This window comes from Theobroma cacao, chromosome 4 (genome assembly GCF_000208745.1).
Source record: "Theobroma cacao cultivar B97-61/B2 chromosome 4, Criollo_cocoa_genome_V2, whole genome shotgun sequence".
In the NCBI taxonomy this organism is placed as follows: Eukaryota; Viridiplantae; Streptophyta; class Magnoliopsida; order Malvales; family Malvaceae; genus Theobroma; species Theobroma cacao.
The window spans coordinates 23,606,591-23,623,856 of NC_030853.1; the positions used below are offsets into that span (position 1 = coordinate 23,606,591).

Here is a 17,266-nt window from a genome sequence, read left to right on the forward strand (position 1 = left end):
TTACTGCATCAATGTCTCACGCATGCCAGGCATATGTAATGGACAAGCATTTTAACGGTTAGCCCCCAAAACTTTGCATTAAGTCAAGCTTTTACAAGGGAAAAGACGGGAGAAGGCTGTACGAGAATGTGAGCTACTCTCCATAATGTAGGACTTTCGAAGGGAAAATAAATAGACATGAGAGTCAAAAGTTGGCTCCATTCAACAGATAAAACAACAAAAGAAATCAAGAGAGCCGGTACAAACACCAATATATCTGTTCTGTTTCCTGCATTCTGCCCATAAGCAAATATCTCAATTCAAGGGCCATCCTGTTCTGGATGGAACATATATACAGAAAGAAATCAATCACCACTACTACATAAAGCATTTTTAACCACACTGATCAAAGCCATGACAAATAAATGGCATATGACTCATCACTGCTGCATATACTCTGGGTTGAATGCAAGTGCCTCCCGATATATCAGCTCTTTCATCTGCTCCTCAGTTAATGCATGCTGCTCAAAGTCGAAGCTAAAGGGGGTCATGCAGACAGGTTCATCACTAATGTCATGCAGTGATGTTAGGTAGGGATGAGCAAGTGCAGCCTCAACTGCAACAAATAGGAAATAGTATTTCATGAGTTCCAAATAGAAAATGATAAAGATTGAAGACATTGCAACATGGCATCAGCTAGAGAAAGACAATGACAACCAACCTAAATCTGACCATTGGGCATGGATTGGCATAAGAGAATTGTGAAAAAGTATAACACAAACTGAATAATATATGATGTGCCAAAAGCATGGCGACAAGTATATGAGAGAGAGAGAGAGAGAGACTTTTTTATTTTCACCAAACTCACCAGTAATCCTTTGTCTGGGATCAAATGTCAACATCTTTTCAACAAGATCAATAGCTAAAGGGTGGACACTTGGAAACTTTTCAGTGAAAGACTGCCGGCGATAAAGAGGAAGCTGCCGAATGTATCTCTTAGCATTTTCATTCAAAAACCCCAACTCAGCCTCTGACGGGGTGCCAATCAGCTGCAAGGCAAAAGTTCATTATTCATAGTGAAAAAATGACAGGCATCTTTTAGTTTACGATTTTATTTCTTTCTTTTCAGTAAAAAGAAAAAAAAAATCTTTTTTCAAATAGTAAGTTCATACAATTAAATGTATAGGTGGAAAAATCTAACTTGTTACGTGGAACAGAACTCACGAAATTGAACCTGACTAAAACCCAATACTATAGTAAAATAGTCTAACATGAACCTGAATTGACCCAAACCGAGATATGTCAAACCCGAAATAACAAGATACTTGACTTAACCTGACTTAAAGTAATCTAAAACTTAAAAGGACTTTACATTTTGTGCTGACCCAAACAAGATTGACCCAAAAATAAAGTTAATTCAATATATTTAAATGGCGCACAACCCAAAAATAAAAAGTAAGAACAATTAAATATGTATGCAAAGTGATAAAAAAAATTAAAAACTTTAAGAAGATATATATGGGTTTAAAAGGATTTAATCATTTGAGAAATAAATATATTAAAATATGTGAAAGAGAGAAACTATAGTGATTGAACATCATGTAAAGTAAGACACTTGTACAGTTTTTATATTTTATTTTAACTATATATTCAGATCTATAAATTTATTTTAGTTTTATGTCATCATTAGGGAAACCAATTTAATTATAAGATTAACTCTTATATCATAAAGTTTATTTGATTATTTATTTATTGTTAAATGTAAGTTTCTTTCTTCAAGTAAAAAAATTGATGTTATATATAAATGATAATTCTTAGATCCTTTAGTTGTATTTTTATAAATTGCTTTATATACATAATAACTAAAAGAACATCTCAAGGTGACTTGAAATGACCCAAAATTCAAAATGACCCAACATGTGAGGTAATCTGAACTTAACTCAACCTAACTCAAAATGACTCAAAACTCACAATAACCTGATGATTGAACTCGAAAATGACCCAAAACTGAAATTACTTGACTTGAATCTGACTCGACCCACCCGGTTGCCACCTATAATTAGATGTATAGGAATTTACAGACTAACGTTTTCGAATATGCCCTGATCTTGAGAACAAGCATCTGTCATCTTTAATTTTTCAACAATTTCCAGCCATTTTCGTTCTTTAAAACTGCTTCACAGATTAACGTAGAAAGCTAATTTTATGTAAGAAACAAGAGAAAACAGTGTTTCCTTTTTAATATGCCATATGAAAATATAAATAGCTAAGAGAACCCCAAATATGCCCCACGGAACGCTGTTTCCAAGGCAAATTTAAATTCATTCAAGAAGAAACTCCCATAAATAAAAGAAAGGCAGCTAATCAAGGAATGCTATCAATGAAAACAGCAGATCCATTTTTTTCCCTAAAATGCTGATGGCATCCTATTTAGCAGCTTGTTTGTATTTTAGATAATTTTATACTGGTTAGGAGATAAACAGAACTTACCTCCATAAGCAGTCGCAGCTGATGCACATGATCCCTTCCAGGAAATAATGGCTTCCGATCCATCAATTCCATAAAAATGCAACCCACTGACCATACATCGATGGCTGCAGTATAATCTGAAGAGTTTAACAATAGTTCTGGTGCACGATACCATCTTGTAACAACATATTCTGTCATAAAATCACTTTCAGAGGTGACACGGGCCAGTCCAAAATCACATATTTTCAAGTCACAATTAGCATTCAGGAGAAGATTGCTAGGTTTTAAGTCTCTGTGCAGAACATTTGCAGAGTGTATATACTTCAGCCCGCGTAAGATTTGATAGAGAAAATACTGCAAAGCACAAATAAAAAGTCAGTTTGATGTTAAGGCTCAAATGGTAACCCTTGAAACAAGGGCACTTTTAACTTTGGTACTGTTCAGTTGATGCTTTTGTTACTCGGTTTTCCTTCCAGAAGCAAAAAGAAAAAACCACATGTGGTGTGGAAACAAAACCAAACAATATTCTTGACAAATTTTAAATTAAAAATGTAATTTTGGAAAATAAAATGCAAAGTTTCTTGTATATAGAACAATTATGTTAGAAATGGTGTTGCATTTTAGTCATTTGTTCATTTTTAATCAATTACCATTTCCTTCTACTTCGATAGTTTTCTATCTAAAACACAAACATTTATGAGATTAAAATTACTAGAACTATGCACATGTGAATAAATAAAATTTTCATTTAAATGAGAACAAATTTAAGGGTTACTTTATTTTTTGGCAATTATGCTTTTCTTTGGAATTGAATAAATAAACTCTAGCCCTAGGTATCAAGCCTCTGGAACCTTGGGACCTTAAACTTTAAACCTAAGAAAATCAAGGGAGATACCTTTCTTCTAGGCTTGTTATTTATTTTCAGAAATCATTCAGATCGAAATCAACCCTGACAAAGCCATCTATCAAAGTCTAAACTAACCCACATCAGTTAACCCTCAAAAATAACCTTTAAATCAAGGTCACTGTTCATTGGTGCCAGGCAAAATCCATACAACTTCATAAAACTTCTAACTTCTCAATCCAATATTTAAAATATAGCATATTCCATCAGAAACCTCATTTGCCAACATATTCACTCCTCAATAAGAATAGATATTAGCTTTCAACCCCTAGATTGCACGTTGTCCCACATCAAGTACCAACATTTTGACAATTTGATGCAGTTCTCTCCCTCTGTCCTATGTATCTGCTTTGGCATCAACCTCAAAAACAGATCTACGAGCAAAAGCACCATTAAGATGGTACAAATTGGGTAAGACATCCAATATGGAAGCCTAGAACAAGATAGAAAGCCAACATATCTGTATTGCAAATCCCAACTCACATTCAGAACCAACAAACTAGCAAACAGCTTATTCTTTTCTTGATTTTGCTCAAAATAAAGCCTAGATAGAGAAATCCTCCATGAATTGCCTTCATAAGCCAGCAGCACCTAACCTACATTTCGCTGAACTCTGCAGCGAAGTCAACATATTCAATGTTTCCAAAACCATTTCAAAGCCACACATATATCAGAAAAAACTACAATAAGTAGGAAGGGTGGCCAACAATCTATTCTGACTAAAAACATGTAAAATGGGGATGGTACCGTCAACTTCTCTAGAAAAGTTTGCAAGGAAAGAAGAAAATTTAGGACAAGCTTCTCCAGGAAAGGAACATCATTATGAACCAAAACCACCGTAAAAAATGACTCAACAAAATACGTAAGCTGTTCATTACCAATCTTGCAAAACAAGGAAGCTCATTCTGAAAAAAAAATGACATACACTAATTTAGCTGTCCGAAAGCTTAAGAAACTTCTCTATGCCATATTTGTTAAGTGCGATAGATGGGTATATTCGAACTATTAATTGAATGAATAGTACTCTATCATAAAAAGCAACCACATGTCTATATTCAAACCTGACAATGCTCTTCTGATAAGGCTTGATTAGATCGGATTATCTGGTGCAGGTCAGTGTCCATCAGCTCATATGCAATATAAACATCATTAAAGCTTTCCCTCTGGGGTGGTGGAATAATATCCCTGATTGCAACTACCTGCATAAAACATGCAAATGGACTGACTAACAAAGATAACAGAATGATTTTGTTCTTCTAGGTCACTCTCTCTCTCTCTCTATATATATATATATATATGTATGTATTGTGTGTATTCAAAACTACACAAAAAGACATTGGCACCAAGAAGGAACATGTTATAACCAATTAATGTCAAAGGTTACATGGTAAGGTAAGGTTTAAACAAAATCACTAGTGATAGCATTAGCCATGCAAACACAAATCTACAAAAAGACTTTATCAACCTGAACAACCAAACAACTAAATTGGACCCAAAGAAGACTTCTTGCAGCCTCTGAAAGATGGAACAACACTGTTTTAAAACTATGAAGTACAGTCTTAGGTAAGGGCCTTGAGGCTCTTTATTATGATTTATGATCCAACACCCCCATCTAAAAAAGAAAAAGAAATACTGCAAGGGTTACATAAAAAGATCTCACTTTTTGTTCTTCACTAAAGGAAGATTCCTAAACCACTACTTACCATAATATATATCCCTCCTCTTCACTCCCCATGTAGCACGAGGAACATGCAATGTCTTTGGTAATTATAGAAAAAAGTTTTAATTATATCTGTGCAAAGCTTGGATTTTCTGGAAATTGGACGACGCTAATGAATAAGATGAGCCACTTTCATATGAAATAATACCCAAGCATAGCCCCTGAGTGAACCTCAAGATATTATTAGCTCTAACCCTGTCAACTTCTTGCTTATGGTTTATTTAAATGATTAGCAAGCCTATGTTTCTCCCACTCTTCATTCTTTTTTTTCTAAAGTATCTATATCGGACACCTAACCAACACCTCAAAGTAAAAATCGAAATGGGGTGCTGATCCTCCAAATATAAGGAAAAACTTAGAAAAAATAGAATGCAACTATCTCAGATACCCTCCCAGGAAGAGTAACATAGCGGTCAACAATCGTTATAACCAAAAAAAGAAAATAAAATCAAACGGAGAAAGAATTAATAACCAATGAATTGAATTGAAAGCAAGTTCAAAGAAACCGAAAAAAAAAAAGAAGCAAAAAGATTCCACTCACTGACGTTTTCATGATCCATGTGACGAAGCAGCTTGATCTCACGAAGAGTTCTCTTTGCATCAATCTTGTTATCAAACGCATTCGCTATCTTCTTTACTGCCACGTGCTCATTCGTCTCGGAATTCAATGCAGAACTAACCCCCCAATAATTGGAAAAAAAAAAGATTAACAAAATCGCCACTCATTAATTAACAAAAATCAATCCATAACTAAAAAGAAATTAAGTAGATAATCAAAAGAAAGAGGAAAGATACCAAACGATGCCGTAGGCTCCTTTACCGATGGGCATGATAGGGGGTTTATATTTAGCAGTGACCTCAAAAATGTTCCCAAATATATTGTACTGAATAAACCTGCCGCCGTGGCTGAGAGTGGCCGGAATGTTTTCCATTTGCGGCGGCTGTTGCTGGTGTTGTGGGTCGGATTGCTGCGGCTGCTGAGAGTGGGGCGGTTGGGCTGCGTCCGTCATCTCGGTGTCCGCCGGCTGAGGTGGTCCTCCGCCTTCCATTCTATTTTCTTTTTTTTTTTTGGCTAAAAAGAAGAAAAAGAATCTGCTGTGGGTGGGTGGATGCGTGTTCTTTTATTGGTCAATGGATCTAAGTCTAGAACGCTTTCTTCTTCTTCCTTTTTTTTTTTTTTCACTCTTTCGTTTGCGTTTCTGCGTGAAATTTATTATCTCAACCTTATATTTTTCTGCAGACCAAACTGGTGCTGCCCTGTTCCGTCCTTTTCCTTCTTTTTTTTTTTTTAATTTCATTTTTTTAAAAGCTTTTTTTTTAAATGGTGGTAATATATTACTATTTCTAATACGTATTCCAAGCAAAATATATTTCATTTTCATTACCTTAATTTGAATTTAATTTTTTCTTTTTTGAAGATTGTGATTTTTATTAGTTAAAAATATGGAAAGTGTATATTTATTTGTTGAAACTAGAAGGTCTATATTAATTTTTTTTCTTTTTGGGTATGGCTAAATTTAAGTTTTCTATTAGATATAAAAGACTATATATAGACAGATTCAAGAGAATTAAATATGTCCAAGAAAACTTACAAGTTCTTTTTTTAACTATGTTTACATGGAAGCGAGAATGAGACTACAAAAGATAAAGATTTTATATAGACCACAACACCGATTTAGACAAGTTTAGATTTAAGTTAATTATATTTTGTGTATTAATTACATCGACACATTTAAATGTGTCTAATCAATTTAAAATTTATCTAAGACATGATTAATTAATTGTGTCATTATGTATTCATATAACTCGTGACGTGTTCACATATTAAGTAAACACATTTAGTGTACAGTTAAAACTTATTTATTGACTCATATAGATATTAATATAACTATCAATGTCTTATATTTATAGACTCGATTAAAATACAAAAATATGAATTGTTGTATCTAATTTCATATAAAAAATGATAAATTCATTATTTTTAGGGGTTATATGTGAAACTTCAATTAAAAAAAAAAACTATTTAATGTAATCTTTGAAGTGATAATGGCTTACTTTACTTTATTAATACACTTTTATGATTGAAAAAAAAAAAGAAGAAAACCATAACTTTTGGCAAATGGAGTTAGTTTAATGTGTTTGAACATTTTTCAAAAGTAATAAAAAAAAAATAAGTGTAAGAAAAATTGGGATCATATTTCCTACTATTATTATATTTCAAAATGCACAGGTGGCAATACCTTATTGGATAATGCCACCAACAAAGATATGACATTTTCATGGAAAAAAAGCTTACAATGAATATGACATGTCAATGGCATCATCTTCTATCCTAGTTTCAACTAGCTATTATTAGTCATGCCTAAACACTTCACATTACATCAAAGAAATATTTTTATAGTTCAATCATGATAGTCAACAAACTTTTAGTTGGAATTTGCCAAATGTTGAAAAGATTCTATAAACATTCCTCAAAAGTGATATTTATAGGAAAAAAAATTGTAATTAATATATAACTTACTTCATCAAAATAATATATTAAACCAAAAATAATTTTTTTAAAATAAAAAAATTAACAAATCTTAACAAGCATTTATATTAAACTCTTTTGAGGTACTTAAGTGCTAGATATTCTAATATAATGAGTTGAATTTGAGTCTACTCTTTTCCCAAAAATGATTCTAGTTGATCAAAAAATTATTTCTATGTACAAAGAAGAAAAATTCCATACAGTTCCCATTTGGTGCAAATTGCAATGCAATAATTACCATATAATAGGGATGATTGAATCAATGTAAATAGAGTTATTAGGCAAAACTCTTAGGGTGGCGGCTTCTGCTCCATATTCAATGATACCTAACTTTTGCAAATAGTAAAATAATGGTAATCTGTACAGCAAATCAACATGTGATTCTAGAGCATATAGTTGAACTTTTATGTACCCTAAATTATATATATATATAGATCACTATTGAAGAAATTCAAGGAAGAAAGAAAAGGAGATTCCAAGAATTAAATCTTTAAACTTTCTTAATAAAGAAATTAATAATAGTTTAGGGTAAACTTGAATCGGTGTTAAGAATTTCTAACTAAAGTATGCATAGTAAAATTTTTGTTTTAAAAAAACAGAAGGTTAGCATTTTGCATTCCACATTTGGCATTGTTAAAGAATCATCGATTAAATTGAATAGTACCAAGATAAATCGTCACTAAAATTCAAAATTAAAATTATTTATGTCGAGACAAACAATCTTATCAATTAAATCAGTCCATCGTTGATAACTTAAATTACATTCGGAACTATCAAAGATGAAAATATGAATGAAGGAGTACAATATCTATTACCAATGCCAAGATTAAAATTGAAATACATGAAAGAGTTTTTGGTAGAAATAAATAAAAAAAGAAGATTATGTAATCATCAATTATGCTTATTTGACAGCCTGAGGTTAGAGTTTTCTATAAAAAGAAAGTTGATGTACAACTAAAGACACTACTCAATAGTTGTATCATATCATGTATGTATGCACAAAAATGCAGGAGTGGGTGCAATTACAACTAATAACACTCCTCTTCTTCCCTTTAAATACTCTTGTCTTCTTGAGTTAAACAAATATAAAAATAGTCCAATCACACCACCAAATGGGAAGGAAAATGAGATCTTTAAACTTCCAATTGTACACCAATCTTTTCATGACTGGATTAAATCCTTATTGCCCTAAGCATCTTCTTACACCCATTCTATAATAACTAAAACCTTGTCTTCTTTTTCCATAACAAATAAAAAAAAGTTTGTGTGTTTACCCTCGAAAGTGACTGTCACATGCTTGATTGCCCCCACTACACCTTTCTTCATTAAGAAAGGGTTATCCTCATAATGATTGATTAGTGTCCACTTAAAAGCTCACTAGCTAGAAAGTTAGATAAAAAGTGATGAAAAAAGGGCAATGTTGTAACTTATGAGCGTGCAATTCAAGCAGGTAATAAAACTGCACATTCTGATTCCTAGAATTGGTGCTTCTCATTATGAAAATTTTAATTAATGAAAGGTAGATTCAATCGATAAGTTCATTTTTGTCTCAATGATGAATGATTTTTAGATTTAAATATTATTTATGATTTTTTTATTAACCTTAATTTCTAATGCACGATCTTAGATCTTATGAAATAAGACATTATATTTTAACTTGGAAGATTGAATAACAAATCTACCTCCAAATTTTTTCATAAAACAGAAAAGACAAAAATATCTGAAATTAGGTAGCCAAAGATTATATTCTTTAATTTTGATTCATGTTATCTATATACATATATATTTTTAATTTACAAATATACAGGCGGAAAGTCCTATTTCCTTCAATAGCATTGAGCTTTTAAGCAGGGCTGTGGTGGTTTTTCTTTCTTCTGGATCTAATCATTATGGTGGGATGAACTCAAGTCCCTTATTAGACACTCAAGTAAACCATGTAGTTTAGATATTCCTTGGGATCTAATATAACCAATTCTCCACAATGATCAAACAGGGAGCACAGAGCAAATGGACTAAAGGTGCTACACGCCCACTTGTTATCATGCCTTTTGGAGCATCAATTGTTATAAAGATGGGATTCTCATAATTAGAGGATAAAATTTGCCATTAATTTAGTATATGAACCTGGAGAGACATTGATGCAAAGTTTGCTGCAGGTCAATCTTGAAATCTGCAGCAACTGACTGTAAGGATTGACTTGCAGGAAATCATATCGTGAAGAATGAAAGCACAAGGCTGCAAATTGATGAGATCTTCAATGGCAGTGATCATACCTATTAAGAATTGTCAGCTAGATATGGCCACAAAGAGAGGTGTGAGAGCTCCCAATTAAATTAATTAGATAATACAGAACAAACAAAGTGGGAAAGTGAACTTTTTGTGGTTATTCATTGAACGTATTGCCAAATGACAAACATGATAAAGCATCCAACAAAGATAACATGACAGTAACCCAATTCTTTAATAAAACAAACTTAATTGATCTTGAGCTAGTGACAGGTGTAACAGTCATTCCTTTCGTCTCTTTTCCCCTTTATGTTTTCCATGACATTGGGAACTAAATTTGAATCAAGATATTTCAATCAAATCATATATTATAAAACATCACCCTGGCCAAAGTGTCCAGTGCCCTTGAATTTGTCAATTTGTTTTGGATTAGGTTCTGCCCTTTTGACCCACCATGCACAGGTCAGAATGTAGTCTGGAGAACTTACTGCTAGGGAAAGCAATTTCTTTCTTGAAGATCTGAAAATCAAGCATCTATATAGAAAATTAGCAACACGTGAACACTAAATTATGCCCTTCTTCAAATATCAAACTAAAATGTCAGGGAAACCAAAATTTAGGAGGATGACATGTTGATCTGATTAACATTCAAGCATTTTATGGAGTACAGGTACCATACACAGAGAGAGAAGGGGTGTTGAGGAATGTTCTTCAATGGCATTTGAAATGTACAGAAACAACTGCAGGGCAATATGATGCCTGATGCAACTAGATGAAAGGGAACTTTCAGTGAGAAATTTATATCTTGACCAGCCATTGATTTTAATTCTTACTCAACCAGTCAGTTTTTTCACTCCCACTGTGAGGGCTTATTATTTGACCTTAAGGCACTAGCATAGTAACAGAACATATATAATTTCTGCAGTCTCTAACTTAGAAATAGGAAATAACAGTTGTCTGTAAATGAATTTGTTGTTGCCTGAAATTCTTTAAACATATGTTTTGCTATTTTCTAATTTTAACATCAATTTATATTGATTTACATACCATGTTGGATCTTTAATGTGTGCATAACTTTGTTGGGCAACTATCGCGGTTTATATATTTGAATAAAGAATTTCTTTGAAACTAATGTCCTTCCAACTTTTGCATGTGCTGTTTAAACCATTTTAAGAGGTCTCATTACCTAAAATTTTAAAGCCAAAATAAGTTCATAAATGTAAATTATGTAAAATGGTACAGAACAAGGAAGAGCATATACCAGGACTTAATTCTACCATGTGAATGCTGGTAACACGTATGTTGGACATGCATCATATTTGGATGCAAGGGACTGTACAGAGGATATATCTACAACTTGTCCAAAACTATGGAGTCCAAGTTCAGTTGCATGGATCCCTCCAGTGATAAATACTGACTGGATTCCAGCTGCATTTGCACCTTTAATGTCATGATGAAGAGAGTCACCCACAGCAATAGAATCAGAAGCATCCACACCGACCATCGCCATAGCTGATTCATATATTATCTGATAGATAATGAACAAGTGTAAACAAAAGTGACAGTGTCAATAAGGAAAAAGTTAATCAAAATACAAGATGAAAACAGAAATGTTAAACAGAAATAGTGGTTAACACCCATAAACATTTGAAGATAAAACAGTCATGCTATATGCTTACTGAATTACTCCTCTGATGCTAAAGTTCAAAAAAAGATACAACCATCCGCTTTACAAAATTACGTTGAACAATCGTAAAGAAAACAAATATGTCATACTTTTGATTCAGGCAAACATTATTTGATTGCGTAGAACCAACGATCAGATAGAGCTCAGCTTGTACAACTTTAAATTAACTGGAACCCAAAAAAATTTATGTATTAACTTGTACAATTTTAAATTACGCAGCCATGGACGGATTTACGGTGGAAGTAGTTAGGGCCAAAATATCTAGGTATTATTGCCAAGATATCACAAAATTTCATAATATCTACTCTTCGCCGAGAATAATTTAAAACACACAACACGTACACGTATGTATGTATGTAGGTATATAACGTTATAAATATTCCAAAATACTTGATTACACAGGTATGATACTAAAGAAAGGACAATTGTGCCATTTGTTTATTTAATATGTACTACTGAAAATCTTGTACAAGTCTTTGTGTATGATGGTGCAGTGGGGGAAGAAGGGGGAGGGGGGGGGGGGTCCCGGTAGGGTTTGAATTTGGAAACAGTCTCATGTATGCCTCACAATCATGACTAATGGCAAAACAAACCAACTTGATTCAAGCTCCATGCTTACAAGCCCCACAACCAATGCCGGTTACTGACTCTGCTATATTTGTTTAACAAGGAGAAAAAACTGTGAATGATATGTGATTTTTGATTTCTTAAGATAGAATTAGGAAGGTAAAGCAAACACAAAATAAAATTCTATAATAACCACCAGAAGAGGTATAATGTACAAATGTGTACGGTTGGTAGAGTAAGCTTGCATACCTGTTTGTTAGAGCAAAGACATGGCAAGAGCATACATATCCATAGATATTAAGAAGAGAAAAAATATGTAACAAGTATGAAGAAAAGAATTATCGTATCACCTTATCTGGCTTCCCCATCCATTTCACTTCACCACCAAGCTTTTCGTATTTGGCTGCCAATGTACCTAAGACATAAACCAAAATGGTTTAAAAATCTTTCATGCATGACAGTAGAGGAACTCAGGAACTCCACCTCTTTTGCAACATGCTAGCATAATGAAATAACCTCAACCAAGTAATCCAGGGGCGTAGAAGGGCTTGCTGGAGCAGGGAATCTATATGATTGACAATTATTTTTTCATTAACAAAATTGAATATAGAAAAGGTACTTATTGTGACTGATGTAAGGAAAAAAAGGTATCATTTTGTAGAATACAATATACAAGTAACAGCATCGATGGTCTAAATGAGTTGAACCAAAATTTAGCTGACATAAATCACCATAATGGAAGTTGATCTGAGGTTGCTTTAAGATAAATTACAATTCTTTGGATCTTTTGGTATCTGAGAGAAGCTCAAGTTCTTTCATATTTGCAGTAGACTGAAGCGATATTGATGAACGAAACAATAATTCATAGAAAAACCAAAATTTGTCTAAAGGAAACTGCAAAACCTTGATTAAGTAAGACTTAAATAAACCTTAGCAAGGCCTTAGAGACTACAAATCAAACAGGATATTAACTGATGTTTATTTAGTTTCAGGATGATAAATCAAGAAATGACATTTCCTGGTACATTGCTATGACGATAAGAATTTAATAGAAAGTTCACTTGTACAAACAAAAGCAATAGCAATTAATAGGTTTCAACAATTGGAGGGCAATATAAATAGGAGATCAGGCAAATGATTGAAAGGACATAAACTGAAATAGAAAAAGATGATCTGCATTACAAAAACTAAAAGGGAGACATGCTTTGGCATGCTGAAAGAAAATGCATCCATTTACCAATATATGATGATAATTGTGTATGCTACTCAATTATGGATGAATTGTTTCATAATCCCCATAGTGCAAGTATTAATATAATTTAAATTGTTATTAGTATCCTTCAACCCACTTCTATCAATGTGTATATCTTTACCAGGCATGACACTCAAAGCTCTAGCTTCAACAGTCACAAAGTCTGGATTAGCAACCACCATGGGGATCTTTTTAGTTGCGCAACACTCCAATATTTTCTCAAGACCCTCAAGATTCATAGGACGTACAACACCTGATGGAAGCCCCAAGGCTTCAGTGCCATGAGCCAAGATAAAATCAGCTTCTTCAACGTTCTCCACGACTTGTAAGCCCAAACCCTACAACAATAAATTTATATGTAATGATATGTTAATTTGATACTCAGAGCGTTGATCAAACTGCTCATGAAGTCTGAATACTATTACTTAGCAGCAATGGAAAGGACAAAAGAGTTTGTGCTTGGCACATCAATGGATGGACCAAGTGTGTAATTCTCTTTGAAAGTGTGATACCCCATCTCACATTGGATGTGAGTGTGATTGTTAAGAATTATATAAAGATCTACGTCAATTACTACTAATAACTTAAGATTACACTTTTACGAGCTGCGTGGTGCTTGACATTAGCTTATTACAATTGGTATAAGAGCATGTGTCAATTCGGTGTGGGCTTCCATATTGCACTAATGAGATCTCGATCTTGTGGAGTGGGTCTTGATTGTGATTGTGATTGTGATATGTGGACATCAAGGATTTGAGTGGGTGGGATTGAGGTACCCCATCTTACATTGGATGTGAATGTGATTGTTAGACTTATGTAAGGGTCTAAAGTCAATCGATAATAGTAACTTGAGCTTAACCTTTTGAGGGTCATGTGGTTTAGGCTTGAAAAGTTGTAGGGCCAATGCTGCTTGGATCTAAGTTGATACAAAAAGTCAATGGCTAAAGCCATCGTTCAACAAAGAAGTCCTTCAATCTACGGGAAAGTGTCCTCAATAATTAACAGGTTATTAGTAGAGTAATTAGTTGAGTTTTGGTGCGTAGGAGCATTTTGGCAATTTTTAATGTAGTTGCCAATTATAACCCATTTGGTCATACATGCATTCTTCTAGGGAGCTGCAGTAGCCATGAATCTAATTTGAAGGATATGCACATGATAGATTACAAACTTGTCCAAAACTCAGAAGGTAAACTTTTAGCTTTCAAGGCATCCTGGATGTTGAGGAAGATGATAAAACAGGAAGAAGGAAAGTCATGAAATGCCCAAAACAGTTTGCATACCTCAAGAGATATAGCACCCCTGTCACTCCAGGTCATATGAATGCAAGACCTTCCAAGTGCAGCAAACCAGGCATTGTCTCTCCTAAATGTAATAAAATACAGGGAAAGTCTTGAGATGTATGTTGTAGCTTTCAAAAGTAAACATTCAAATAAAAGCATCATACAATATTGCAGTTGCAATTGGATGAAGTAAACCATGAGAAGAAACATGCTGAAAATCCATAGACAAAAACTATTTTTAAGGTTAAAAAAAATTGTAACCTACTTTTTTTAATAAAAAACTGTAAAACAGGAATCATGCATATTAGAACACTGCATGGAATTCAGAGGTTGTGCCTCAAACTTATAGATATATTTTCCAGCCCTACAAATTTGGTCCTACTGATCTAATGCATATTGAGAAAACTTGAGCGACAGATGGAAACTACAAACAGGATTAGACTAGTCAAATATGAAAATAGATTCAAGCATCAATGACAATTATAGACATTGGAGATTTCTCTGTATGTGAAAATAGTATATATAATAATTAACCTTTGCAAGTACTGATGAGTTAATTCTCCACTGGTGATGGCTCCTGCAAAGAGAGAAGGATCAAATCCTAGGTTCTTCATTTTCTCAATTGTCGTTGATGCACGTCTTGAGGAATTACTTATAATCACCATCTTGGCACCAGTAGTTGCCAGCTTTTCCACTGTCACCCAAAAGGATTTAATCTTTTAGGTGAAAAAAAAGCCCTAACAGTCTAACATGCACCTCACCTCACATGTAATCATTTCACTGTATCAGCAAGCAACAAGCTTACTGAAATACCAAAACTCACAGATGAAAACATACATGTTGAAATTGCGCCTGGGTAAGGTTGTTTGCCATCATGAAGGACTCCAAATTGATCCAAGAACCACGCCTGTGCAAACATCACATAATTAGCCGAAATCAACAAATGCATGCAACAATATGTATCAGTACTTGCTTTTTTTAATTAAAAATGCCTACAATCCTCAGACAATTTAGTGTCAATCTAGATTTTGGAAATTTTTAAAGTGCATTGGCATTTCCTGGACAATAAAATCCTACTCCATGACACCAATTCTTTTGGGATATTGCAAAAGAGCTGTTCAAGACTCAAATACCTCTAACCTTGATAGATTTTTAACCCGTGAAGCATGTTGATGAATGGACACAGCCAGTAGCCAGGTCTAAGCATCTTGTAGGTACAAGTCACATTCCTTAAAAGAAATCATCCTAATTAACAAATTAACTGATTTAGTTGGCATCCAAACCAGCTACTTTTCCTTCTTTGATACTTGAGATGGTTAATTTATTTCATTTTTGAGCAAATTATAGTTTCCGCGACAAATTCAAAATCTCATAACACAAAACATGCATTTTTGTTATTCATCGAACTTCAATCTATAAATTTTCAAAATCTTCCAAAAATATTGTTTACTTTTGCTCCAAAGGGTCTTTTTGCTTTTCGCTTCCAGAACCAAGGCAATTAGCATTAAGAAACATTGAATCAAATTGTTCAGAAGTTGGAGTTAAAAATAGAAAATCTATGTAACTATAACTCAACTATCTAAATTACAGCTAAAATTAATATTTTGATTAACTAAAGCTACTTCAAATTTTCCGGAATCCAAAAATTAATAAAACAAGAATCCAGAATGCAGATTTCAAAATTGAAAAAAACAAAAAAAAAACTGGGAAATTAACTAACATTTGGTACCTTGAAACGACACGTTTCGGCAAGGTATTGAAGACCATTGCAGCTCTGAAAGAGAGGTTCAACGGATGGAGCAATAGAGCATTTGGCCATCATTTGCCACTACAGCAATATAGCAATTTCGTTTTTTTATTTAAAGAAAGGTGACTTTTGAAAGTTTTTTTTTTTTCAAATTTTCTTTAATGAAAAAAAAAACTAGTTGATATTGACATGTAAATTTTCTATTGAAAATAATTACTCTGTATTTCTCTGTGTCCAATAATGAAATTTGCGTAAAGTTGGGAGGGTAATTTAGGAAAAGGGTAAAACTGATTATTTATTTATTTAGGGCATCGAGCCGGCCATGTTCAAATGGCGTGAGAGGCCATGATCAAATGGCGTGAGAGAGAGAGAGTAAGCAAAAAGCAGGCTCTTAAAAATCGCCACGCGGAGGGTCCAGATTCCATGTATCTCTCACGGTGCTAGCAAGCTTGGGCCAGCTCTCACATTTGGGCCATCAATGCCACGTATCTCAAGACTTTCTGCCATGAGGTCTAGTATGGATCCTCTATGTTTACTCTTTGGTTTTTAAAATTGAAAATTCAATGTTTGAAATTTTTTGATATTTTTTAAATATAAATAATTTTTTAAATATTTTTTAAAATATCAGAAAATTGAAATGATAAATCAAAATATTTCAAATTCAAATCAGTGTGTAAATTTTATCAAATCAAGATATAAATTATTTTCAAGTCTAATAATTTTTCTTTTTTTTATGATAAAATCATAAGTATAATTGCATTTGAAATTATGAATTTTACATTGGTTATGTATTAAGATGAGATTAGACATTTAAAATATCACATCATTTTTAATTTACAAGGTGTTTTTTGTAAGACAAAACTATGAGGTTAGTATAACAGAGCAAATAATACCTTGCAAGTATG

The 17,266-nt window shown here is 33.3% G+C and overlaps 2 protein-coding genes and 1 long non-coding RNA gene across 4 annotated transcripts; 1 reads left to right on the forward strand and 2 right to left on the reverse strand.

Moving 5' to 3' along the window:
* Positions 179-6,274, reverse strand: LOC18602322 (mitogen-activated protein kinase homolog MMK1). The gene is made up of 6 exons (XM_018119687.1): positions 5,868-6,274; positions 5,618-5,747; positions 4,414-4,551; positions 2,470-2,802; positions 848-1,028; positions 179-595 (listed from the first exon to the last, which is right to left on the reverse strand). The coding sequence occupies exons 1-6, from the start codon at positions 6,119-6,121 to the stop codon at positions 420-422; spliced, it is 1,212 nt and encodes a 403-aa protein (XP_017975176.1). The 5' UTR covers positions 6,122-6,274; the 3' UTR covers positions 179-419.
* LOC108661815 lies at positions 9,511-9,853 on the forward strand. Its single transcript, XR_001927699.1, has 2 exons — positions 9,511-9,620; positions 9,759-9,853. It is a non-coding gene; the product is annotated as an uncharacterized LOC108661815 (long non-coding RNA).
* Positions 9,964-16,521, reverse strand: LOC18602323 (ribonucleotide monophosphatase NagD). 2 transcript variants are annotated; one of them, XM_007033631.2, is made up of 8 exons: positions 16,344-16,521; positions 15,452-15,521; positions 15,149-15,308; positions 14,615-14,696; positions 13,456-13,672; positions 12,433-12,497; positions 11,090-11,356; positions 9,964-10,347 (listed from the first exon to the last, which is right to left on the reverse strand). In XM_007033631.2, the coding sequence occupies exons 1-7, from the start codon at positions 16,434-16,436 to the stop codon at positions 11,102-11,104; spliced, it is 942 nt and encodes a 313-aa protein (XP_007033693.2). In that variant the 5' UTR covers positions 16,437-16,521; the 3' UTR covers positions 9,964-10,347; positions 11,090-11,101. The 2 variants fall into 2 exon arrangements, with proteins under 2 accessions (XP_007033693.2, XP_007033692.2); XM_007033630.2 differs by having other exon boundaries at positions 9,964-10,362.

What these genes read in the sequence shown, in the direction of transcription:
- LOC18602322 (XM_018119687.1), bottom strand. Translation starts at nt 6,121, where the DNA reads ATGGAAGGCGGAGGACCACCTCAGCCGGCGGACACCGAGATGACGGAC. An exon ending in GGAGCCTACGGCATCGTTTG is followed by an intron (nt 5,748 to 5,867) that starts GTATCTTTCCTC and finishes TTGGGGGGTTAG; the next exon opens with TTCTGCATTGAATTCCGAGA. An exon ending in GTCACATGGATCATGAAAAC is followed by an intron (nt 4,552 to 5,617) that starts GTCAGTGAGTGG and finishes TGTTTTATGCAG; the next exon opens with GTAGTTGCAATCAGGGATAT.
- LOC18602323 (XM_007033631.2), bottom strand. Translation starts at nt 16,436, where the DNA reads ATGATGGCCAAATGCTCTATTGCTCCATCCGTTGAACCTCTCTTTCAG. An exon ending in CCGAAACGTGTCGTTTCAAG is followed by an intron (nt 15,522 to 16,343) that starts GTACCAAATGTT and finishes ATGTTTGCACAG; the next exon opens with GCGTGGTTCTTGGATCAATT. An exon ending in GGGGTGCTATATCTCTTGAG is followed by an intron (nt 13,673 to 14,614) that starts GTATGCAAACTG and finishes TTATTGTTGTAG; the next exon opens with GGTTTGGGCTTACAAGTCGT.